Source organism: Crassostrea angulata, chromosome 10 (genome assembly GCF_025612915.1).
Source record: "Crassostrea angulata isolate pt1a10 chromosome 10, ASM2561291v2, whole genome shotgun sequence".
NCBI lineage: Eukaryota > Metazoa > Mollusca > Bivalvia > Ostreida > Ostreidae > Magallana > Magallana angulata.
The window spans coordinates 15,685,767-15,710,934 of record NC_069120.1 but is presented as its reverse complement, the minus strand read 5'-3'; the positions used below and the strand labels follow the sequence as shown (position 1 = coordinate 15,710,934).

The following is a 25,168-nucleotide window of genomic DNA, read 5'->3' as shown; positions in this document are numbered from 1 at the left end:
TTGGATGTGTACGTTGCAATGTGTCTGTTGAAGAAAACTTTAAACTTTTATAAAATAAGATGCAGAAAGGTTTCAATGTTTTTTTCTATTAAAATCCACTAGATCATTGGCAACATAAAGCATACAGTACATACCAGCCGCATCCCCTGCACCTAGGATATTTAAAAGACTTATGTACATCTCTTATATAAGATAATCTTACATTTGAATGTGTGCGTCATTGCAGTTATAATATAGAACTGCACTGCATGACCATTAATAAATATAGAGTTGTACTTTTTCCCTTTGTTTCATTAGTGAGTAACCATATTACAGCTTGATCTCAATCTCTGTCTTCATAGCATTATTGTCACGTGACATTATTCGTACTGAGCATGATCGTTGTCTATTTTTGGTCTTTGCCTTTTTGAGTATTTCTCAAAATAATTCCATGTTGAAAAAAATGTTTTAATCACCTAAAACGGGAAGAAGAAACGCAGATATGATAAATAAAATGTCTGCTATGATTCGAACACCCTCTCAGCCGAGAGCGAGTGTCTACAATCCTCCGCCATTCACAATAGGCTAGGATGACATATTACAGACATAGTTAATAAACTTTTATAGTTGGACAATTATTGATCGTTGTAAGTTTTTTTTGGGGGGGGGGGGGGGGAGGGGGGTAAAATACTAGTTTTGGCCCAGTAGGGGTCTCGACGCCACTTTAATAATTCAATTATAAAACTGAAAGAAGACTAATCCTTAAAATAAAAGTACTTTTAGGATGGAGTTAAGACCAATTCATACCAAAATTTTGCAATTTAGCACATTAAATGGTGAAGATTTTGGCATAAAAGACCGTATGGAGGGGGGAGGGGGGGGTAGTGGGTAGTGTACCTTTGTACCTTTAACTTTAATGTTCAATTTTAATTTGTATTTCCTTCCTGCAGTCCTACGAATAATAGCTATACTTCTTTTTTATAGTGATCAATTTACTATCAACATCATTAAAAAAATAAGCAATTTAGAACAAATGATCGAATTATTACAAAAATGATAAGACGAGGATTATTATAATTAAATGAACAGTGAGCGGAATTGACACCCCAAAGATGTACATACGTGTTAACACATAGAAAATAGTATTAATTGATGTATGCATCCTCTGTATTCAGTGAGAAGATATTGTTGATAAGTCTTCAAGACTACGACTGATAAGGTGACTTTTTCAAAAGATGGTCTGTCACACAACTAGTTTCTGTAGCACACCTCAGAACTCAGTATTATATACCAATTTGCTCCTCATAAATCTACCACAACATGATAGCGTAAAGGCTGAATAAATTGTCAAATAATTGTCACTCTCCTCGTTTTATCTCCACCAAATCTTGAAATAAATGCCCCCTGAAAAGGTGATCTTAAAGCGGTAGTAGAAAAGCAGAGTTTGTGCGATATGGCATCCATTTATTTGAACTCCGACGGCGGATGGAATGTATACATATGTTTGTCTCAGTCTATTTGCTTTTAAAAATGCATGAAAAATTACATGTTTATTCAGGCGTTTCGAACGAATGATTTCATCCAAAGAGTGAATTAAAAAGACGTTAACTGCGCAGAGGAGACCCCGAGGTTTGTTTATTTTGTGTGGGACAAATGAACAGCTAAACAGTGCAATGTTTAAACGAAAACTGACCAATATCCTGAAAAGGACAGACAACCAAGCGGCCGATCTATCGAACATGCAATGGAGTTCCCAGAGTTACACGTTAAAGGATATTGTGGACAACTTCAAACTGCCCCTGGTTGTGAAATGTAGCGACACTACATGCACGGTGAATCATGGAGACTTTCAGTTTGATCTCGGGGAATCTATTTTACTTCATTCCAGGAAATGGACGCGGAAAATCAAAGTGAGCTGTCTCCAGAGAGATGCTGCCTCAGGACAAATCACAGAAATTCAACCCCACTACATCATACCAGAGGAACATGAGGGTACCTACAGGTTTTTTTTTTAAGTTTTGCAATTGTCTTTTTACTACGACTTAGCTGTGGAAATGCATATAATTGACTGAAGTTTGCCGTTGTAAGCTGCGAGGCATTGCAGCAAACCATCCTCTCTTTTCAACCTGAATATTGGTGATGGTTTAGATAAATATTTTAATGCAAAATAAAATCACATCAATTCCTCCACGCCTGAAGAGATAAGAATAACTTTAAAATGCACAATCATTCAGTGAAACCTTTTGTTAAGTTATGTATACATCATAATTATGAATAAATCATTTTCTCTATGTAGGCTGGTTTCAAATAATAGACAGCCCGGTGGAAAAGGCGACACCCGATACCACTCTGGAAACAGTGGTGGAAAGCACAGCCGAACAGTTCCTGTCTGCCAAGAGTCTGAGCTGTTTGTCTTTGGTAACATCAGACAAAGAGTCTCCTTCATTTGTCAGACGACACATAGACAGTGGTGAAGTATTCACTGTAAGGGGGTTATATCAGGAGGAAGATGAACAGAGAGTCCAAATACGGAATGTTTACAAAGAAATTCAAAACCATGGACACGCTCAATCAACCCCTAAATTTCTTGTGTGCACTGACGAGAAAGATGATCATGTTTTGATTGACACTTCACAGAAAGGATGTTTTTACAGAATATTTGAAAGGGAAGAAAATGGCCGGGGACTTCTGGGAGCTGAAGATTTGATTGATAAATCAGACAAGTTTCCTTTGTTAATTAGACATGTTTTCGGTGAATTGCCAATTGTGACGTCTTCATATTCAAGTGTCATGAAATGCATCGACGTTGTCCAAGAGGAGTCGGCGTTGGCGGCAACTTTAATTTCACAACCCCCTACTCTTTTAGAACTTCAGTGCAAAAGCCCAATTCGTTTTAAAATTTGCTTGAACGAAGCAATATTGAAAAATTCAGAATCTTGTACCGAGGCGTTGCAGATGTGCCAAACTGAGGGCAATGATTTTTTGTCAGGTATAAAAATAGCCTTCACAATACAAAAAGAGAGTAGTGGGTCCTTAGAAAATATCGAAAACATAGCATGCATGGAAGAGAAAATAAGCAATTCTCTATCCGAGACACAGACGACAGCAGCAACCGATACGGAGGAAGTGACGTCAGTGTATGACTCGATCAGTGAGTACGGTGAAGAGGACGCTAACTCAGAATTTTCGTTCGCGTGGACACCGGAACCCTTGATTAAAAACAAAAATAATGTCAAGGAGGACAGGGGTAAAACGTCAAAGGATGACAGGAAACCAACCGGCCCAAAGTTTTTCAATAGTAGTCTGAACAGTCCGATGTCGTCCAAGGAAAGCAAGCTTAACGCCTGGAACGAACAACCCGACGTTGTTTGAATGCAACACGAGCCCATTAATCGTCTCAAGCCACGGTCCGGAGTCTCCTACATGGGAGAGGATCGTACATTTTGGACGTAGTTTGCTACGATGAAGTCAATTCCATCTTGATTAAATGTTTCCCAAATGACCCAAAATTTATCTATTGGAAATTTTGTGGGAATGGAAATTTTAACATACTAGTATACAGTTTTCTTACTTTTGCCGAGACTTCAACATTATTTTTTAAAAATTATAGCAAAATAACAACATTGCGATTTCTGTATTTAGAGTAACGTATTATATTCGTTTGATGGCACCGAAACCTAAAACGATTATGATCCCTTTTTTATGTTTTTGTTTTCCTGTTGGTTCGTTTTTTATCTCTTTTTTTTGTGTGTGTGCATCAATCATTTGATTTATCATTCTGAAATATCCTTATATTCTCACACACAATATTACAGTATAATATTTAACCTCAACCTTTTATAAAGTAAAAAAAAAGGAATCCTGTGCATTTTGTTTGGTTTATTTTCTAACTCCAGCTCCCTTATAACAAGAACACAATAAATAAATGTCAATTCTTTGTTCACCAACAACATGAGCATATAAAAGTCAATTACCTCTGATAAAAAGATGATCACCAATCAAGAGACATACTCACTACATACTAGTTCTGTCAACCCCTTGCATACTTACATAATGGAGACATATACGTGTTAGATGGAGACATATACGTGTTAAATGGAGACATATAGTGTTAATGTAGTAAACACGTGACCAACTGAGATCAAAGAACAGCAAACAAATGTAAATAAATCCACACAACTCTTGAAACCCATTGATTAATACTGAATTATAATCCATGATTATGATCGAAATTAAGCTTTTCTGTGACCTTATATGAAATTAATTCTTTTATATCATCTTCATTTATTTTCATATAAAAAGAATAAACGAATCGAACCCTTGGCTTGCTTTCATCATTTAGATGCAGATCTATTTATGCGATCTGATAGCCCCCACGCCCCCTTCCAATAAAGTGACCATTTAGACCTTGAAATTACTGATTTGATTTGTTGAACACCACCCCTTCTTTATAGGAAAATAACGCTCCTGCAGGTTAATATTGATATAGTTACAGATACAGACGTTTATATGAAAACGGAGTTATTTTTAAGGAACGAATTAATTGATGATTTTAATTACCGGTATACATATAGATATTTGTTTGGTTCAGTAATTATCACACACAGACAATGCCCAATGTGTACAGTGTATTCAAAAAGTCATGCACTAGTAATATGACAAAACGGAATACAATTTGAAATTTAATTTGAAATCGTTTCATAATATTTGTCTGATATCTATCTCCATTTAAACATTATGCTAATTTATTTCAGAGAAAAAAAGCAATTATGAACCAAATTTCACTGTCCTTAATCAAGTTGAAATCATTTAACCTGACAAAAGAAAATATTTACATGTACTAACATCACACGTGTGAAATCTTTTAATTTTTCAAATTCAACTATTCATGCCCATTCCACTGGTCACATTTGTTTCAACTAAAATTGAAACTTTTCAAAGTACCACTAGACTAACCACTACAAATATAAAGATTAAAACAAAAGGCCAAGTATCCGGTACTCTTCACGAAGCACTAGCTTTACTCTGGCAGTCACAGGTTCCAAACCATCAGGTCATCAATAACTTTGAATAACCAATATTTTGTGGACTCTGTCTATGATGTACATGTACACTGGGACATGATATTTCAGAGAATGATAGATACTTTTTGGTATAAAAAAAAAACCCATATAAACACCAATAATAGAATACCTGGTAAATGATTTTTTGTCCACTAGATGAAATGATTTCAGATGATATAAAAAGACTGTTATTAATCAGGATATTTCCTGTTATTTACATTCAACAATTTAAAAAAAACCTCAAAAAATGGAATGTAAAAATAAACATCTGAAGTAATGAAGAAACAATGTTCAAACTGAACCCTTTTATAGACATAAAACTGTTTAAACTTTCAATACCCATATGAATCATTTTGCAAAAATGAGCATCTTGCATTTGAGAGGAATATCTTCATATACATGTATCAACATATTGATGCAATTCTGCAGGGTGAAACTGTACTTCAGTTTGAAATGATAAAAACTTCTGCTACAAAAAATGACTACCAGATCAAAAGTATACATAAAATGTGAAAAAAAGGTTAAAAACACCATACCCTTAAAATCACACAACTCAATAACTGTGGAATGAGAATTCAATACATTTTAATGAAAATGAACTCTGTTGATCAAAACAGAGATGTTGATTAACCTATATAAAGAAAAAACTGCAACGGTATAAAAAAAAATTGTCGTTTTAAAGAACTTCATACACTGATGCGCTATTAGACTAGATTTCACATCCTGTGTTCAGATACGATGAGGGAAGAAATTAAAGCATTTTTCTGATATTGCAATGGATTATAGAATTAAACACAATGCTGAAGTTTCATCAATATTTGTTGAATACCAATTTTCATGGATTTCTTTGTTGAAACCATCCATAAAATTACATGTTCATTAAAGTGCAATTTCTACTGTATATTGTATTGAGAGGATCACTGAAATCCTTGAAACTGTAATTTTCACCAAATCCATGTAAATTGATACCAACGAATAAATAAAAGCAAAGTACTAACAAGAAATAATTTGGCTTTAAAAACCAGTTTTTGGAAAACAGGTTTTAAAATGGCACTTTATATCATTCTCAATATCAAAAGCAGGTGATAAAATGTTGTTTTTTGACACCTAATGTTTGTTGACCATACAGTAGGAACCTTTTTGAGAAATAAACAGTTGTTAACACTGTTTTCCAAGAGAGACTGTTTAAAACCCATACATGACTAGTTTAAAATCAAACTAAATTCAACAAATGAAGGTCTCACACAAACAATCAAATGTAATAAACTCTAGCACCTTATATAAATATATGTACATATATAAATGCACACTAGCATTTCATTGAACGAAATTACTAATGAACAAATAACAAAACAACGTTTTGAAATAAAATAGTATAGATACCCGGTAGTCTTTTTAAATAGAAACAGGTTTTTGTTCATTTGATTACCAGTCATAAAATTCATATTTCTAAAGTGCATGAATGTGTTATAAAACTATGATACTGTATCACATACCCTTCTAAACACAACCTCTGTACAGCAGTAAAGCTTACTCATTTAACTCTTAATTCACTAGTTACAAAGGGGCAAACAGATGTTAATGTATAAACATTTACAAATTTACAAGTATTACACAGTATGTAGTTAAAGGTATATACAATTCTAAAAGACAGCACCACAATTAAAAATATTTAACTTCTGCTCTGCAGATTTATAAATCATAATTGAAATATTTATGGGTATAATATTAGTATGAAAACAAGAAGTTACATACTGCCTCATTTATAAGATTGTCCAATCAGTATGTTTGTTTCAAACACTGTAAAAAATTATGATTCCCCAAATTCTGTACATTTTTTCACCACCAGAACCTGATTTAACATTTGGCATAATAATAAAATTAATAAATCAATCTATCAAAAATTCAAAAAAATATTTACTGGTTAGCAAAATTACTTGTTATATAAAAGTTGCGTACAATTTTTTTTCTTGGAAAAAAATTTCTGCTTCCAATACACACATTGAAATGAATACCGGGCAAAAATATACAAAAAAAAATCTTTTAAAATCCAGTACATTAATACTTTGTACAATATTTCCAAACATTCTAATGAAGAAGATTCTATATAGGCTCCCTAAAAACCGATTTTCTATATATACATGTATTAAATATGATAATGTAACCAACTCAAAATATATACGTAAGGCAAATACTGCAATCACAAATAATACTAGCTTCTTCTCAAAACTGATATATGCTTTTACAGTAACACCTTTTCCTAGAATTAGTAACTGGATATTCATCTTTTGCATATTATAAAGGTACATGTAATGACATCCTTCACATCTCTAGAATAATTCCCATCCTGCACTACCTCTTCTCTTTGTTATGTTCCATTGGTTTGGCAATGTGCTGTTCTAAATATTTGTAATGATCAGACAGAGTTGCTAATAGACCATTGTTGTTCACAACTTCTCTCCTTGAGGAGTAGTCTATAAAGGCTCCCTCTAGTGTAGTCATTTTCCCATGAAATGCGGATAAAATGGCATTTCCGGCACAGATATCCCATTTCTTTATTCTAGTTGTGTGAACATACGCATCGGCTCTACCTTCAATCACTTCCAGGGTTTTGTATCCTAAAATACATAATACCCATAAAATATAATCAATATACATGTATTCAAAAATTCCTATCAAGAAACTCTCACTATCCCCCAGTGACATTTTCAATTGTTTTCTTTCCTTCTAATTAAACTTTGTATATTTCACAATCCTATTATTATGACTTTACCTGCATAAAAAGTAAATATATACAGTTAATCATGGTCAACCTGTAAGTAAAGTTTAATTTGCTCTCAAGATTTTGGTTGGATATCATATGAACTTCCACCCAGCAAACCAAACGATAGACATTTGCAAACAAAATTCCCTTTTCTTAAAAGGAGAAAATAAAATTATCAGAATCTATTATAACAGTCAAATTAGTTTATTCATAAGATATACCTGATTGTATGAATTGAAATCATATTCATTTCAAGTCAAACATTAAATTGCTGATGATGAGTTACCTGCTCCTCCAGCTTTGACGATATTGGTGTTGTTTCCCAGACTTTCCTTGACACTCTCCATCACATCCCCTGTGTGAGAGCGAGATATGATGATGTTGTAAGGATCACCATCTTTCCTTTTGTTCTCTACCATTTGGAGATTGGATGAATGTCCAGAACCAACCCAAGCCCATACTGAAAAACATATTTAGTATACAATGCACAAGCATATGGAAAAATGTCATAGAATTAAATTAGATTTCTTTATTCAACTCTCTTCTCAAGAGGGCAGAGTGCTTCATAAGCCTTTTAACCATGTACAAGCACCACAGTAAATTGTGTACAAGACACAGTAAAATATTTTATAGTACTAAAGTAAAATTTAAGGCAACTCAGTTGGATTCCCCACTATTACAAGTTCTGCAACAAGATCAGAGGTAATTGCACACGAAAATGAATGCAAAGTAATACAATCAAAACTTTGAATATATTTCTGTTTTTTATTCAAAAGATTCATTCCATCTATCTCAATGTTGACAAAATTTCACTGATGTCAAAAATGTCCATCTATGCATTTAATATTATTTTGACTATTTGAGAACCTTGAGAGAGAGCAAAATAATATCTGCTACAAATGTTTACTGTAAATGATAAATTTTCACTTATACTTTAAAAAGTTTTTTAAGTTGAAAGAGGAAAACCCCAGAATAACAATAAAACTGCTATATTATTTTCTGCTGACTGAACTCATAAATTTTGAGTTGTCTGAATTCCCACCTCTTAAGTAAGTTAAATAATTGTTCATGATTAAGAATAATAATTACATGGCTTTACAATGTTAATTTAATATACATGTAGTTAAAAAATATATAAAATGGGAATTTTTACATAAAAACTAGATTAAAACCTGATAAAAAAAAATCTCTCATTTTTTTGTGATGCTTTATAGTTTTTATTTGAATTGTGTGTTTTAATTCTTTCCCCTTGCCAAGGTTTATGAATACAGCACACACAACTCAATGGATAAAAACCATATACCACCACATCATAAGAGATCCTACATCCATCTACTTTTATTTTAAATATTACCTGTTTTTTGTTCAAACGGTTTGTGAATTACTCCAATGGTTGGCTGGCCATTGACAGCTACACATATCATCACAGTCACATACTGCTTCAAATTCTCTGTAACATAATCAATGAAACCTTACTTTAAAGCATTGTTTTACCGGTACTTGTAATTCATAAACTAACTGCAAATACACTACATATAAAAACACCAAACGCAAAACGATTATTACCTAGATGCTGACTAGTTCATCAAAGATTTGATATCTTACCTTTATACTCTTGTGTAGCATCTAAAGGGTCCACCCATACAGTCACTTTGTTGAATGGAACAGACATATCATTTTTAATTAACTTATCCACTTCATCATTTTTGGAGTTTACATTGTCTATCAGCTTAAAGCTAACTGGCCTGATGTCAGATTCTTCTGAAATAACCTAGAAAAAAGAATTTAAAAAAATCTAATTTAGATGTTTGGGCAATCATATTCAGATGCTAATACATTTATGTACATATGTACCAGTAAGTCATCTTATATGTATTTACTCAAAAGATATTCATCAATGAAATCAATATCATAACAGAGTTAAACTCTATTTGATACAGTATAAATGGCTTTTGATTGAAAAACAATTGTTCAATGTTGTTTTAATATTTATCAATTCAAAACTGCACTGTGGATTTTGGTAAATACTGATTTGACTAAAATCAAATACGAAAAGCATCTTGTAATAAGGGCAAGCAAAAGTAATAGCTGCAGCAGCTCACGGTATGCCAATAAAACTAGCTCTAGCTCGCTCAATATAATGAATATTATGCAAATGTAGGATCTTAAAGGGACTTGAACACGATTTGAGATCAAAAATTTTATTTTTATTTTTTATGTATAAAATGGTTTACTGGTGCATTTTACATGATTGACCAAAATATTGAATGTTAAAGTCAAGTTACGAGTGAGATACAGAGGTGAGAATTGGTTGTAATGTAAACAAAGCTCGAGTCTTATAGTTGTTTACAAAAAATGTATTGTAGAGAATTACCATTTCTTAGACAAAATGACATGTAAAAACAATTTAAACTAATTCAGTATCTTCATAAATACCATTATAAACAAAAGAAAGATACATTTGATTGAAACTTACACCAATACAACACATATGTAAAAATGACAATATTCGAGCTTTGTTTACAAAACAAAGAATTATGAACTCTGTAACTTGCTTATAACTTGATATTTGACTCTCAAATTTTGACATAGCATTATAAACTTCTATATTTATCAGTATAAACATTGAAAATGGAAAAATAAAATTTGAAAATGTTAAGTCAAATCGTGTCCAAGTCTCTTTAATAGTTAGGGCTGGGTATTGGTCAGAATTTTTTGTTTGCCATATACTGCGATTTTTTCAATTGTATTGCAATATTTTCAATAAAAATAAAATTGTCTTATTTTATCAACTGAAATTTACAGATCTGCAAAAATGTAATAATTACCTTTTTGAAAAAAAAAAATGCACATTTAGTGATTTACATTTATGCATTGAAATAAACTATTACAACATCTTCCGCTATACTCTTTGGCACAATCTTAAAAGTTTCAGACACTTAATCTTTATATTTTTGCTTAGATTTCTTAAAATTATTTTTTTTACTATTTTTTGGCATTTGTTGGTTCTTTAAAGAAAAAAAATTGCAGTACGATATTTTTTCAACAAACCACATTTGATATGGAATCATTGTACACCCCTTTTTATAGAACAGGTACGAAAGATAGGATAAATACAGGAGACTATTGTTTCTATTACGTAATCATGTCAGCTGCAACATGAAACATTGAAATCACACAGAAAATTATTATATTAAACAAACTTTATCAGTTATACCTGAAGTCCTGGAAAGGTTTTGGCGAATCCATATACAATGGCTCTGTGTGATTCCATATCACCTTCGGTGAGTACTTCATCGGCACCTTCCTTCGTTTTGCCTTTAGATTTTTCTGCCAACGTGTTACCCTCGCGTATATCACGCACCCGATTTCCACCTCGTTCAACTAGCGCTATGCTTACAGACAGGAGTTCTTTCAAACTAATTTTCTGCTCCTTTTGAAACCAGTCGGGAAAACCAAATATGTAAATAACCATACATAGTCCAAATGCAAAGCAGGCAGCAGCCCCGATGGGATTCAACCTCACGTTCGCTGGACCCATTTTGGTTTGGCTAATAAACGAACCCTATAATTAAATATCGCCCAAATCGCCAAACTATTTTCTGTTTATATTATTCCGTTTTACATATATAATGTAACTGATTTTGTTCATATAAATTGAATTTCTTTTTTAAATATTTTTTTTTCTGTTATCAATTATTTTTTAAATTAAAATTGTGAAAGTTTTGGTAATTTTCACTTTACGTTATTTAGATTACCTTCTAGTTATTTTCGGATTTATTATTTGGTTTTCTATATATTTCACAGTTTTCGTTTAAAACTTCAAATGAGTAAATCTAATCACATTCTAGATTGGAATTTCATATAAACATATTTAAATTTCATTTAAAATCCTTCAAAAAAATGTACGAAACTAAATGTAAACAGAAAATATGGCTTCAATGGAGGTAAATTGACAGATTGTGCCAAGTATTCTTATTCCTGATTAATTATTTGTTGAAACTGTGTGCTATACAGTAGTTTTCAGTTTTTAAATACTTTTTTATCAAATGATTATTTAGTATTGAATAGACCTTAATTGATAAGTTATTGAAAGTAACACTGAAGGAAGAATTTAGGACTGATATGGGGAAATCCTTAGATCCAAATGCAAATTGTGTTGTTAACCCGATTCATTCATGACACAAGAACCTGCAGATTGATTTTCTTTAAATCACAGCTAAACGATGAAAGCTATGCATTTACTCACACAACTTTTACTAACTGTAATCGTCAATGTAGGTTTTTATACTCATGTGTTAGTTTTAATCTAAAATAATTTTCTATAGAAGCAAAAATGCTATAACATGATTAAATAATCCAGAATTTAGAATATTGTGGTTGGAGCAAATAATTTTGTCAAATCTTTAGTTATCAAATTACTGAATAAATTAAAATTTGAAATTGAAAAGGTTGGTTGAAATAATTTTGTTGTCCAAAAAATTAATGACATTTTAATTTTGGTAATTAATTTAAACCCATCAGGTTAAATCAGTGAAACAATAAACATGGAGCAGGCTCTCTGAACATGATTTAAACATGACTCTACTTGGTTGCCATTCATCTAATCAGTTGTACATCCTTTTGCATGAAGAATTTTCATCTTGAACATGCATGCACAGCCCACATATACCGGTACAAAAAGAACTCTTCTCTATCATACAGGGAGATAGGTTATTACATATAGAACAGTTGCCTCCCTCTCCTACCCTATATCTGAGTTGTCTTCTATTTTCCATGCTTGCTGATTTTCTGTAATTCATGAGTTTGTATTTTGATCATGTCATAATCTCCCCAGGGAGGAAATAAAGTATGCAGGATTTAGGGATGTTTAATCTTCTATAAAACTAAAACCTACTGACGTGACAAACATACTGGTACATGTAATACATTTTCCCTCATAAACACTGCATAAAAATTTGAACCCCAAAACACTCTCCAATATTTTATATCTAACAATTGAAATTGAAAATATATACCAAAACTAACAAATTACTGCCAATTGCTTTGAACACGATTATGATCCGTCTAGATAGTGAACTATTGCATATCATCTAAATCAGTAACGAGAACAAGTAGTGTAGGACTACGGTCTAGGGACAGAGCTTTCTTTACACTCTTTATCATATGTATAGTTATAATTCATCTGTAAAACCATATGTAACGGTTGTAATTGAACCTATTGTGTATGAAAGCTTATCTTAGTTTTTCTGTCTTTAAAAAAACATTGAATAATAAATTTTTCTGATGAAAATATAAAGATGTACATTTATAAACTATAATTTGCATTTGTTAATTATGATTAAGAGTTGTTAATTATAGTTTCACAAATCATGAAACTATATAAATCAGATAAACTATGTTTTGCAATCAGAGATGGTTGTTTTCAATGTTAATGCTTCTGAAACATAGTTAGGATATGGTTAACAGATGTGAAATATAGATTAACAGTATTAACTATTATATAATTTCACAGATGATAAGCTAGGTTTGTCATTGGACTTCATTAAAAATAAACACAATTTCTATTTAGAGTAACTATGACGGTACTAGCATCCGTACTAATTTATCATTTTTCTGTTTGTACAGAAAAGACTACAAAAGGAGTTACAAGCTTTGTTAAAAGACCCGCCTAGTGGGGTGAAGGTGGATGCTCAAAGTATTTATAGAAACCTCTCTGAGTAAGTATATTTAATGAATCTACACTAGAGAAGTCTAGAGAAAATAATAGATAATTTTATCTTAATATGAATTTTATTTTAAAAAATCTATTAAAAAAAATATATTTTCACTATTCTTATTTGCAGATGGATCGTTGATTTAGATGGAGCCCCAGGTACTTTATTTGAAGGGGAGAAGTTTCAACTTGCTTTTAAATTTGGTTCAAGATATCCCTTTGACTCCCCACAGGTTAGGGTTATTACATTAATTTAAATTACGATTGATTAAAATAGAAAATATCAGTGTTATAGACATTCCGGTAATTCTTGGTGATTTTTTTTAAATTTTAGGTGATGTTCATTGGAGGAAACATACCTTTACATCCACATGTTTACAGTAATGGTCATATATGTCTGTCCATACTGACAGACGATTGGTCCCCTGCTCTCTCTGTTCAGTCTGTCTGCTTGAGCGTAGTCAGTATGCTATCTAGTTGCAAAGAAAAGGTGAGTGCCAGTATTTAATATCAGTAAAAATATGAAAAGACAAAAAGTATTAATATATACTAATAAATAAAAATTGTCTCTACAGTGTAGTTACGCGAGGAAAGTGCTTGCCAACTAAGTTTTCAAATGATATACTGGTGTATGTTGGTCTTATCTAAAGTTCAGACAGAAAAACTTGATTCAATTACCCTACAATTATAACATAAACTGTAGATTTTTTACATCAGATGCAAGATCATCTTACTTACCAAAAAGTATACTAAGTCAGTATGCAGTGCAGGGTCCTAAAAATATTGTTATTTAGGGACCTACTCTGCAGTGATCAGTCCATCTGTGTAACTGACATTACTGTACTGAGCACATTCTCACTCTACTTTGCTAAATCTGGTTCATACTTGAACCCGAGACTAGTACATGCCTTTGGATAAAAGGTGCAGTAACCCTGAACCAAATGTGTAAGTCAAAGCAAACCTATATGTAAAACCCTTGTGGGGAACCATGCATATGTTATTCTCATCCACTGGCCCTACTGTATCTCACTAATACTTCTCCTAGGATGTGCATTGATCTTGAACCAAAATTATGTATCACAGGTCAAGGTCATAGCAGATCTTGGTGAGTTCCATATTTTGATCATGATTTCTCTTTCCTTGGCCCAATCTGGCTCAGACTTTACCAAACATCTGCCGGAAGGTAAGGAGTGTGACCTTGAACAAAGTATCCATGTCAGATATCAGGGTGATAGCAAGCTGCAGGTCTTTCCATCCAACTTTTTTTCAGACCGGGAGCTATAGACCTGCAGCTAGGTGATATAGCCAACCTCTGTGTAAACTTCAGACACATTTTCCCCTTGGCCATAAATGCCTTACACTACACCCATGCATTCAGTGCCTATTGGATGAAGAATGTGCATGCAACTAAACTTTCAAGTCAGAGGATTAGGTCAATGTATTTTAAAAGTCCTCTAAAATGCTTTTTAATCTAAAGCAGAGCCCTTTGAGATAAGTCACTATCTTAATGATGTTTAGTGTATACATAGTGTTAGGCATTTTTTTTTCAAAATCAGTGTAATATCTTTGTTATACTGCTCTGACCTCATTTCGACATAAATGTAATTTACTTCCATTCATTCATTCAAATTTGATAAATTGGGTTGAGGCTGGGTTATTATTGAAATGGAACTTTGATTTAAATTTATAAACAGTGTGAAATAAAAGACTACTGGTATTATGCTTGTGGGAAGTATTATATATATTGTATTACTGTATACAGTAAGTATTATATATATTGTATTACTGTATACAGTCGTTTTGTCACTGATGGATAAATATTTGCAGTAAAATATCTAAGATTTGATAAATTTGAAAATCATTGAAAAATCTCTTATGATATTGTAGTAAAATTACACTCAGGCTGGTCATTAAATTTGACACATAAAGCAGATATCTGCATGCAGGACTTCAATGAAAAAAAAACTTTTTGTAATTTTATAAAAGGACAGGGTCAATCTTCAAATCAAAAGTGTATATTATCATTTGAAAGAAATAGTAAAAATCACTTTCTGCAAAGTCAAAGCTGTATGCAGCACTCTGTATAATTTTATATGTGAATATTGATGTATTTCTAGTCATCATGGTATTGTATTGGTAGTAGATTCAATTGGAATTTTTTTTTTGTAGAAAAGACCTCCAGATGACTCCTTTTATGTAAAAACTTGTAGCAAAAACCCCAAGAAAACAAGATGGTGGTATCATGGTAAGGAACAGCATTCAATAACTGTCATCATCTTATTTTGACAATACATATATCTCTCTGCTAAATTTGTCTATAGAACTATCAATGAGAACTCTTAATTATTTTAACCTTCTATGAAGAGGGTATAGTAACGGTATAGATAATATGGAATTGTTAAATTACGCTGTTTTATGTTGTGCACTACGTGACAGTCGTCATGACAAGTGAATGACTGTGTATATATACATGTATTGATTTTCAGGTCAAAAGGTCAAATGCCAGCAGTATTTTGCTATGCCAATTTTATTTTTTTTAACCAGATATCTTGATCAAGAGGGCATTTATATATATATCAAACATTTCTTGTTTCATGTATCTATTGTATCATTCAATTTCATTTTCAGATGACACAGTCTGACAGATAGTTAATTTGGAAAAAAAACTGCTAAGGCAATATATACATGTGTGAATGGAGAGCACCTGAAAAAAAATCATAGAAGAAAACTGGTGTATTTTTTGTAGTTCAGTTACATTGTCATAAATTGTTTAAGTAACTTTTCTCATGAGATATTTTTATATAAAGCACTGTTTACTATATGTCTGGGTTTTGCAACACACAATTTTTCATTTAAAATATTTAAGGTATCTCACTCCTCAATGTGATTGTGTCAAGAATTTATTGAGAAGTATATTATTGAAATGTAGAGACAAAACAATACTCTAAAAAGTACAAAGAAAAAGGGGGGGGGGGAGGGGGTCAGTGTTCATCCCTCTGTTCATCCCTCTGAGTTAGGGTGAATTTGATTTGACCTTTTTGCACTTAAAATGCTGGGTTTGCTATTTTGCAGCCAGTAATTTTAACTAACCAGAACAATTCATCAAATGTATTGTTTTTAATCATTCACAACAACTCAGAATATGTTTCAAACTTACAGTACTACAAGTTTTAAATTTCTGCATTCATAAAGAGGATATATTAAATGTTTAGCACAAATAAATTTTCAATATTTGCATGATACTGATCATGTGTGAGTGAACCTAATGATGAGCAGGATACCTTAAAGGCAAGTTGGGTTTTTTTTGGCAATCGACATTCATTTATATTTTAGGAGAAAAAAATTTACTTGTAGATGTTGAATGGGTATCATCCGCGCAATATATTCTGTTAAGATCAATGAATGCTGTATTGTTTCTCCTTAGCTATGGTTTTTAAATAGCATGATTTTTGAAATATTGTCTGATACAACTTAATAGTATATGTGTTTTTCAGTATAGTAAGAGCAAATGTACACTATCATACAGTACAGGTAGCTAGTGTTCACAAAGTCTGTTTGCTTCATTTTACTTTTAAGAAACAATAAACCTATTAAGTTAGCTATAACTGAAGTCTTGTTTTAAGGTAAATTTAAGGTTGTACATGTATGCTTTCAAATACTGGTACATTTCATTTCAAATTAAAAATTGCTTTTGTAAATACTCGTTTAGATTTTTAGTAAATACCAGTTATTTATTTGTAGGCTCTGGAAATGCATCTTGATCCTTAATAATAAGACTTTAGGCATCATTTTAATCAAGGTTTTCCTTCTTTATAGTGGAAACCATGTTAGTTTGCTTATAGTATAGAGTTCTTTGTGCCAATTTAATCTACTTTTCACCCAGGGCTGCCCCGAGAGGGTCAAGTTCTTGATGCCTGCTATGAGATAGTTTCCTGTTCATATCAGAGAAAATTTCTTTGGTTTCTATCTTCTGTATTTTTCCCCTGTTGTAGTATTTACCTTTTTGGGGCACATATTGGACCAATTAAACATCTAAAGACTTTTGGCAACTAAATACTAGGATGTTATCTAAAATCCACACAAGTAGTACTAACAATTTTTTTTTTTAGAACTGTACAAACCCTATGGTACATGCACTGTAGTATGGTTACATATTATTATAGAATTAGTACAATTACATGTAATATCAAGGAATTTTTTTTAAATGATACACGCTGAAAATCTTTTTTTTCTATCAAATACATGCATGTTTATGCAAGGTAACAAGAGGAATAGTTGTGTTTTTTATAGTCATTTATGACGGGAGTTGCAACAGCAAAGTCTGAATTCATGTACTGTCATACACTCGTTTATGTACCATATCTGTATTATTAAATGCTTTATTTAAGGCATTTTTCTTTGTTTTTTCACATTTTCATTTTAATACAACCATTCAGTCAGTTGCTAAATATTTGAATGCCCTAAATAAGATGGAATCTCCTATGTCCATATGCTGTGTTACAGTAGTTTTGTAGTTATTGTAGCATGACAAGGTTTGTCATAAATAGGTATACATCCCAAGAATGGTTAGATTTGCTTGTTATGAAGATTATTTACTTCAATTGCTGTCGGTTTTTCTTTTTGTTTTTTTTTAACATGATATGTTGATATGATATATGAGAAGCATGTTAAGTAAATTGGTTTTGCTATATTTAAATTCATTCGACAAAAATGCTATACTGAAAGTTTTATTTATATAAAGTTATTCAAAATTTATATACTAAAGTAAAATCATGTCCTTTTATTAAAGTGAAGTTCTACAACCTCCCTTTTAATCCCAGTTTGGTACTGTTAAACAATATTGTTGCATCAAGTACCGATACGATTTTAGTTGTTAACGTTATTTGTTCTTTACATTTCCTGGGATTTGTTCAATGTATAAATTTTAATGAATAAAAATGTCTTTCATCACTTTATTCGAGTTTTTGTTGTAGCTACCTCTAGTACACTCAACTCCTAAACAGCGCAGGACACCTCAACACAAAACTTATACATGTACTGCATGATCTGATCTAGAGGGGTTGAGAAAATTCAAACTTGCTGAATTCACCTGAAGCCCTAGACGACTTCTCCCCAAACAAGGAAATTATTTTGAAACTGCCCCTTTTGATTGAAATATCCATCACTGCAGCATGACCTTTCAATGAAACTGCATCGATGATTAAGGGAAAAGTAGATAAAGATCACGATACATCCCTATAAATTGGGACATGGCCTTCTTATTCTATTCACTGCTTTTTCAAAGTTTTGCTCAAATCAAACTTACAGGACAAGAAGTTTCAAGCTTATTTGCAAGAAGAATCTTATTTCATTTGTATTAAAGGTTAGTAATTATAACCACATTCATTGGCCAATAGTGATTAGTGAAGAACTGCCCCTTGTCTCTTGAATAGAGAAAGGAACAGAACATTAATTTATGGCAACTTCAAAAATCTAAATATTTTGATACTCGGACCACACCAATATAATTTCTTGTTTGTCAGACCTCACGTGCCCATATTTAAATAAAATTATACAAATATAAATTATTTTCCACATCCAGGAAATTCTACACTGTTTACTGTTCTATTTTTCGCATTTTAAATAGTTTTAATTTATAAATCAGAGAGAAGTAGCAAAATATAACAGTCCGCAAATTTATTTATGTACTGCCTAAAAATTTTGGCTCCAAAAAATAATTTATTACTTAATCGCTCGCCCGCTCATACCTTATTTCACTGGATGTCCGACAAACAAGAAATTATATTGGTGGGGCCTAATTAGTTTTGATATAAGTACAAACAATTCTATATTTTTTTTAATTCAAGTGACCTTTCAATGTTATAAGAAGCATTTGATGATTTAAACCAAAAAGTTTAACCATAGGGTAGAATTTTAAAGCAACATGTACTTGTATAACAGCGTTCACTGAAGATCAAAAGATATTACGGTACTGCTTCATGAACCAACAAGAGCACTATTATTGCATTGAAATTCACATTTTATTGATGAATTTACAACACAAATTCAGGAAACTCAAAAACAACGTCTTTTCCTGTAAGTTTTTTGTACACAGCAGAGAATGTATCCACCTGAAAAAAGAATTTTTTGAAATCATTAACAAGTAAAAGTATGTCATATACAGATTGTTGTGATTGTTAATGCATGATTTGGAAGCAAAAGCACTGTTTTATAATAATAGTAGTTTAAATTGGGAAAAATTATAACTTGTGGGAATATAGGGTATACAATAAAATAAAATTTATTATATTTTTGGTTTCTCCTGTTTATCTACTTTACTTCTGTTTTGCAATACACAAGAGCATTTGAACATGTTTTAAGGTATTCAATGTATAACGACCATATTTTGTACCTAATAAATGAATGGTACGATACTATTAATCATGATATCATTTTGAAGGTGTATTCAAATAAAAATACTCCACCAAAGGAATATTCAAAATTTTGATTATGGTCCAACTAAATACACATTGAATTTTGCATTGAAGTCTATGGGCAACGTATGTTTTATTAAGATATTGTAAAATGTAACTTTAAATTCGTAAAACTCTCTTGGTTAATACATGCATAAACTTTCTCTTTACTATAATATGAAATAAAATTAATCATTTACCGCAGATATTTTAACGAAATTTAAATTTTCTCTTTTTTATCAAGGGGAGATAACTCCTTAAAAAATTTTAAGGTTCAAAATGACCGGCTCCTTAAATGTTTTCTGCCATGTGAATTTGGTTCATTTTACTTTTGTAGTTATCTAACAATACATATTTAACTAGTTCAAAAATGATTTAAAATTGTTCAATAACCCTTCGTTATACATTGAATACCTTAAACGAAGACACCCTAATTTATATCTTCCTATGTTGGGTCCTAGGGTTCTGACCGTTGGTAAATTTTTTAGCTCGGGAAAAAAGTATTTTTTTAAAAAATAAGTATGGGGTCTTTCAACAGTCCAAATTGAAGACAATCAAAAGCTCTGGCATTATTTCACATTGTCAATAGACATCTCAAATAACATTTAGTGCTCACATACAGAGTGTGTACATAGAGGACACAATGCATGATATATTCTTCTATTTTAAAGCTAGCATCATTTCACATTTTCACGGTTCATACAAATTAATGCTACTATGACAGGTTCAAGATTTCAAATTGACTACCTGAAAAGTTTGTTTGATCTTGTCATAGTAACATATCTACAGTAAAACTTGTTTAGTATGAACACGGATATAGCGAATAATTCTCAGATATAGCAAAGTTTTTTTTGAGTCCCCGGTAAAATATTTAACAAATCTTTGCGAAATTTTACAGTTAAACCAATTCATTTGTAACAAATTAACGGATATATTGATCTGATTTTGTGTCCCATAAAGGTAAAAAATAATGAATTTTAACGAATTTCGTTACAGTTTAAAAAAGTTTGCACAACCTTTCAACATAATAGCTTAAATGAATTTATTTTCATATATTTTTTTCGACCCACAATCCAATCATTAAAGGTAACAAAGTAATGTATTTTTATTCTAAGCCTCAATTAGCAAAAATTATAGTCTGATGAAAGAAAACATGTATATAGTGAATTCGCTATAGGTATTATTACGAATTCGTTATACAGATATAACAAATTACGGATATAAATAAATAAATCCATTGGTCCCTAGGACTTCGCTATAACCATGTTTAACTGTATTATTTTTTAAACCTGTTGATATAGAGAATGCTCAGCAAATTCTTTTCCCAACAATACAATACTGAATTGAAAAGGTAACATTCTTACAATTCTGTCCAAAACACTGAACCTGATAAATTGGACAGTATTATATACAAGTGCTTGCCCTTACTTTGTGTTCAATATTTGTCTGTTGGTTCTTGTCCAGGTGTACTTTAATGAGTCGTGATCCATCCAGCTTGATTCTGATTCTTTTGCCAACAATTTCAGCAGGGAAAGCTAGATCCTCAAGCATGGCATCATGGACTGCAGTCAGTGTACGTCTGCAATAAAAATTGTTGAACATTTAGGAAATAAACAAATTGTTGAACATTTAGGAAATAAACAAATTGTTGAACATTTAGAAAATATAAATTTTACTATTTATATATTAGTCCGATATTGCCGAATTAGGCATAGTTCATTCATGAGCAAGAGTATAATTAAATTACAATCGTCAGCATTGTTATTTCTCTTATTCTTTCCATAAACAAGTCGAAGACAAAGGCTAAATTTACTACTGATATGTATAGTGTTAGCATGAATTGTTCATATAATATTACCAGAATTAATGGCAAGACGTAGAGAAATCATTTATCAAATTTTTCTCGATCCAAAATGCCTAACAAATACATTTCCAAGTAATACCCATTATTGAACTTGAATTTTGTATTCAAAAATGGCTAATACTTTAATAACAATAATTTTAGAACCTTATAATAATATCAATAGCCTAGATGAAGTTTTAACCCAGTGGTTCAATACGTACGATCTAGGTCTCTTCTGCTTGCTCTTTCTTGTCTTTCTGGTAGGTTTGGGGAGGATTCTCCTCTACAAAAAACAGAGTTAGATTAGTGAAATATTTTCAGAACATTTCATAGTAAAAACTCGTATTCAAAGGTCATTTACAAAAAATCAGAAACTAGAAATATCAAAATCCAAGACTTTTGTTTGACTAGCTCTACTGATCTCCATGCATCTACTGCAGTAAAGAGAACTGAGCATAATTATATGAAAGGAAAAGAAAACCCCACAACCAACCTGTGCAATAAATACTACATGTTTTCCACTGAATTTCTTTTCCAGCTCCCTCACAAGTCTTGTCTGGATTTTCTGGTAGGCTCTGAGCTGGGGGACTGGTACAAAGATCATGATAGCCTTCTTTCCCTGAACATCAATTTCCTGAAAAATGACAGAATAAAACTTTTAAATGAAATTATTTTCTTAGAATGTAAATCAGGTAAAGACCCTTCAAACTTTAGAAATCATTCCCAGAGATAATATATCGGAGTAGACAACATAAATGGCATTCAATTGTTACCTTGGCTCCAGTGATGTACAGTTCTCTCAGCTGTGCCTTGAGGTCACTGTTCATTTCTAGCTCCAGAAGAGCCTGCAACATTTGTTATAAGAAAAATTTACATTTATTACGGACTAAAAAATTAAACAAATTATCAATTTCTTTTTGGTACAGATTTTTTTAAATCATTGTCCCCCCCCCCCCCCATATATTCAATGCCATAGACAATCCTATCACATTTAGTAAATTAGTTATTTCTATGTCACACAAAGAAGTTTGCAAATTAAAACAAATCTGTATACGACTATTCAAAACAAATGATATAGCTTAAAGATGAACATTTAAACTCACCTGAGAAATTGATGATTCAAACTCATCTGGCTTTTCGCCTTGCGGCTTCATAATTTTAGCGCTCGCCGAATACATCTAAAAAGGAAAATAAAATAAAAACATTACATAGATATCATTACCCGTACAATACAATCAACACGCAATTATTATAAATAACTTGAACAGTCACAAACATACACTTTGTAGGCTTAATTCATTAGTAGAGCTAACAAGAGAGTACAATAAATGTTTTAATGTTAAAATAATTATGACCCATGGACCTGGCTTAAGGATAGAAATTTTCCTTTAAAACCATACTGCAGTAAAATGATATTAGAACACTTGTTTACTCAAGAAAATTCTGGTACCCCATACTCTGGAGTATCAGTGTTTATGGTGTCAAATGAATATGTTCATTACTTAGACAATGAAGCTAGGTGAGCACTTTTTGTCTTTTATCATATAATTGCATTTAATTTCTGAAAGATAGTTGATGTAGAAGGATGTTTTTAGCGACTGTTTCATCGCTGTTTTAAGGTTTCTCCACCCTCGATGTTTTTATGGTTTAATCTGTGTAATTTTTGTTTAAATTTGATGATTAATATGCAAACAATCAAATTAAAGTTAAATATTGGTATGTTGCAAATATTTTGTTCATGCTGTAGGAGCTAACACAAGTACACTATCAGGACAGTTATAGCAACGACTGCTCTCTTATCAAACATCACATTTATTTTAACTAATTTCGATATAATAAAGCAATTTTTAAAAGAAATTAATCGCAATCCTTTATTTTAAGTATTTTAACATTTTAAGGCCATTTAAAATTGCCAGTATGAAAGCTATCACATTTACAGTGCATTTTGATACGATTTTTCAACCATGAATAAGTACAGTTTAGCAACATAAAACGTCTATAACTTTTGAAATAATGGTTCAAACTCACTGAAAATTGGTACATTTGTAATTCATTATATGTCCTATCGAAATCTGCAAAGAAATGTTTACCTTGCCTGGTAAAAAATTATGAATTGTGGTCTCTGTCAAGTTTGCCTATATACGGTTTTATCAGTTTTTCATTGAATTCAGCGATTTCAACTCAAACTACTCTCTATGAATTGTTAAACATTGGTGTCATTTCACTTTACATAGCTTAAAATGTGTTAAACACAAGTATAAATCAAGAAATATTGGCAAAACTATGCACCACATAACACTATTATTATAACCGATAACGGTAAAATATTCCGGATTGCTCACAATGACGTCACACGACAATCGAAAGACCTTAAGGGAGGGACCTGAGAATATCCTGTCAGTGACTGCGTGAGATTATTATTTCAACGACATTACCCTAATGGTACAGTTCATACATTAGCCAAAGAGAGATAGAGAAATTAAGAATTGTGATTACATTGTAATTATAATAGATCATACGTGTAAATATAATTTTATATTTATTTGCATTCTGTTATTATTTGATATAAAAGTTCAAGACTATAACATCCTGACAACCAAGACGAGTTCAGGTTCGATGATAGTCGTATTGTAAATGTAAACAACTTCCTTAACAGTATGTAAACTGAGATTTCTACGATTTATTTTGCACAGTTGTGTAAGGCAGAGTATACAGTAAAAGTTCATAACTATTATTTGGAAATATAGCGCGACACTTGGCTGTAAACAAGCATGTAAGGCCAGAGAAAATTCGTGTCGCTCTCATTTTCTCTTCACAATCTATGTTATATCACATTTCTTCTTCATCATCTACCACTAACAAATGACTGAATGAACATGACGAATAACAATCTCTTTAATTTCAAAGTTTAACAATGATTGACCATCAATTTCTTGAGATATTCGATGATATCTAATACACATTGCATATTATCGCACCTTGTCAATGGCGGCGACGGAAGAAAGGATTATTCCGGAGAAGTTCGTCGGTTTCTTCCTTTTCGTGTTCGAAAGAATTTCCGTTTCGGTTAACTCGTACAACAATTCATAGACGCATATGTACAAAAATAAGAAATTCAACATATCTGAGCGAAAGGGCAGCGGCAATATCTTAAATAAAGGATACTGCTGCAGCTCTGAAACTTACAAATTAAACAAAATTATCTATTTATAGTGATTAGCCATAACAAATTATCATAATTATAAATTCTAAATTGATTTGTAATGATATTTTCAAGTTGTTCTGTCAAATTGATAATTTGTTCTAAACAAGATAGCGCAAATGCCCATTTGGTTTTGTCGTAAAAAACAA

The 25,168-nt window shown here is 31.7% G+C and overlaps 4 protein-coding genes across 5 annotated transcripts; 2 read left to right on the top strand and 2 right to left on the bottom strand.

The window, feature by feature from the left end:
* Nucleotides 1-1,112: 1,112 nt before the first annotated feature.
* Nucleotides 1,113-6,186, top strand: LOC128166279 (uncharacterized). The gene is made up of 2 exons (XM_052831358.1): nt 1,113-1,971; nt 2,276-6,186. The coding sequence occupies exons 1-2, from the start codon at nt 1,653-1,655 to the stop codon at nt 3,349-3,351; spliced, it is 1,395 nt and encodes a 464-aa protein (XP_052687318.1). The 5' UTR covers nt 1,113-1,652; the 3' UTR covers nt 3,352-6,186.
* LOC128166280 (inositol monophosphatase 3-like) lies at nt 3,844-11,347 on the bottom strand. The gene is made up of 5 exons (XM_052831359.1): nt 11,024-11,347; nt 9,412-9,577; nt 9,161-9,256; nt 8,093-8,266; nt 3,844-7,660 (listed from the first exon to the last, which is right to left on the bottom strand). Exons 1-5 carry the CDS (start codon nt 11,345-11,347, stop codon nt 7,395-7,397), a joined length of 1,026 nt encoding a protein of 341 aa, XP_052687319.1. The 3' UTR covers nt 3,844-7,394.
* Nucleotides 11,348-11,679: 332 nt separating this feature from the next.
* LOC128166383 (ubiquitin-conjugating enzyme E2 W-like) lies at nt 11,680-18,477 on the top strand. Of its 2 annotated transcripts, XM_052831507.1 has the most exons (6): nt 11,680-11,753; nt 13,435-13,526; nt 13,653-13,755; nt 13,857-14,012; nt 15,692-15,767; nt 16,151-18,477. In XM_052831507.1, exons 1-6 carry the CDS (start codon nt 11,739-11,741, stop codon nt 16,162-16,164), a joined length of 456 nt encoding a protein of 151 aa, XP_052687467.1. In that variant the 5' UTR covers nt 11,680-11,738; the 3' UTR covers nt 16,165-18,477. The 2 variants fall into 2 exon arrangements, with proteins under 2 accessions (XP_052687467.1, XP_052687466.1); XM_052831506.1 differs by lacking the exon at nt 16,151-18,477 and having other exon boundaries at nt 15,692-15,823.
* Nucleotides 18,478-19,520: 1,043 nt separating this feature from the next.
* On the bottom strand, nt 19,521-24,876 carry LOC128166382 (40S ribosomal protein S7-like). The gene is made up of 7 exons (XM_052831505.1): nt 24,796-24,876; nt 22,921-22,995; nt 22,591-22,662; nt 22,311-22,451; nt 22,039-22,100; nt 21,403-21,553; nt 19,521-19,632 (listed from the first exon to the last, which is right to left on the bottom strand). The coding sequence occupies exons 2-7, from the start codon at nt 22,993-22,995 to the stop codon at nt 19,555-19,557; spliced, it is 579 nt and encodes a 192-aa protein (XP_052687465.1). The 5' UTR covers nt 24,796-24,876; the 3' UTR covers nt 19,521-19,554.
* Between the last annotated feature and the right edge of the window lie 292 nt (nt 24,877-25,168).

What these genes read in the sequence shown, in the direction of transcription:
- LOC128166383 (XM_052831506.1), top strand. An exon ending in ATTTATAGAAACCTCTCTGA is followed by an intron (nt 13,527 to 13,652) that starts GTAAGTATATTT and finishes TCTTATTTGCAG; the next exon opens with ATGGATCGTTGATTTAGATG. An exon ending in ATCCCTTTGACTCCCCACAG is followed by an intron (nt 13,756 to 13,856) that starts GTTAGGGTTATT and finishes TTTAAATTTTAG; the next exon opens with GTGATGTTCATTGGAGGAAA.
- LOC128166382 (XM_052831505.1), bottom strand. Translation starts at nt 22,995, where the DNA reads ATGTATTCGGCGAGCGCTAAAATTATGAAGCCGCAAGGCGAAAAGCCA. An exon ending in TTGAATCATCAATTTCTCAG is followed by an intron (nt 22,663 to 22,920) that starts GTGAGTTTAAAT and finishes CAAATGTTGCAG; the next exon opens with GCTCTTCTGGAGCTAGAAAT. An exon ending in AAGCAGAAGAGACCTAGATC is followed by an intron (nt 21,554 to 22,038) that starts GTACGTATTGAA and finishes TTTTTATTGCAG; the next exon opens with ACGTACACTGACTGCAGTCC.
- LOC128166279 (XM_052831358.1), top strand. Translation starts at nt 1,653, where the DNA reads ATGTTTAAACGAAAACTGACCAATATCCTGAAAAGGACAGACAACCAA. An exon ending in CATACCAGAGGAACATGAGG is followed by an intron (nt 1,972 to 2,275) that starts GTACCTACAGGT and finishes TTCTCTATGTAG; the next exon opens with GCTGGTTTCAAATAATAGAC.
- LOC128166280 (XM_052831359.1), bottom strand. Translation starts at nt 11,347, where the DNA reads ATGGGTCCAGCGAACGTGAGGTTGAATCCCATCGGGGCTGCTGCCTGC. An exon ending in AAACCTTTCCAGGACTTCAG is followed by an intron (nt 9,578 to 11,023) that starts GTATAACTGATA and finishes TCTTTTTTCTAG; the next exon opens with GTTATTTCAGAAGAATCTGA. An exon ending in ACCGTTTGAACAAAAAACAG is followed by an intron (nt 8,267 to 9,160) that starts GTAATATTTAAA and finishes TATGTTTTTCAG; the next exon opens with TATGGGCTTGGGTTGGTTCT.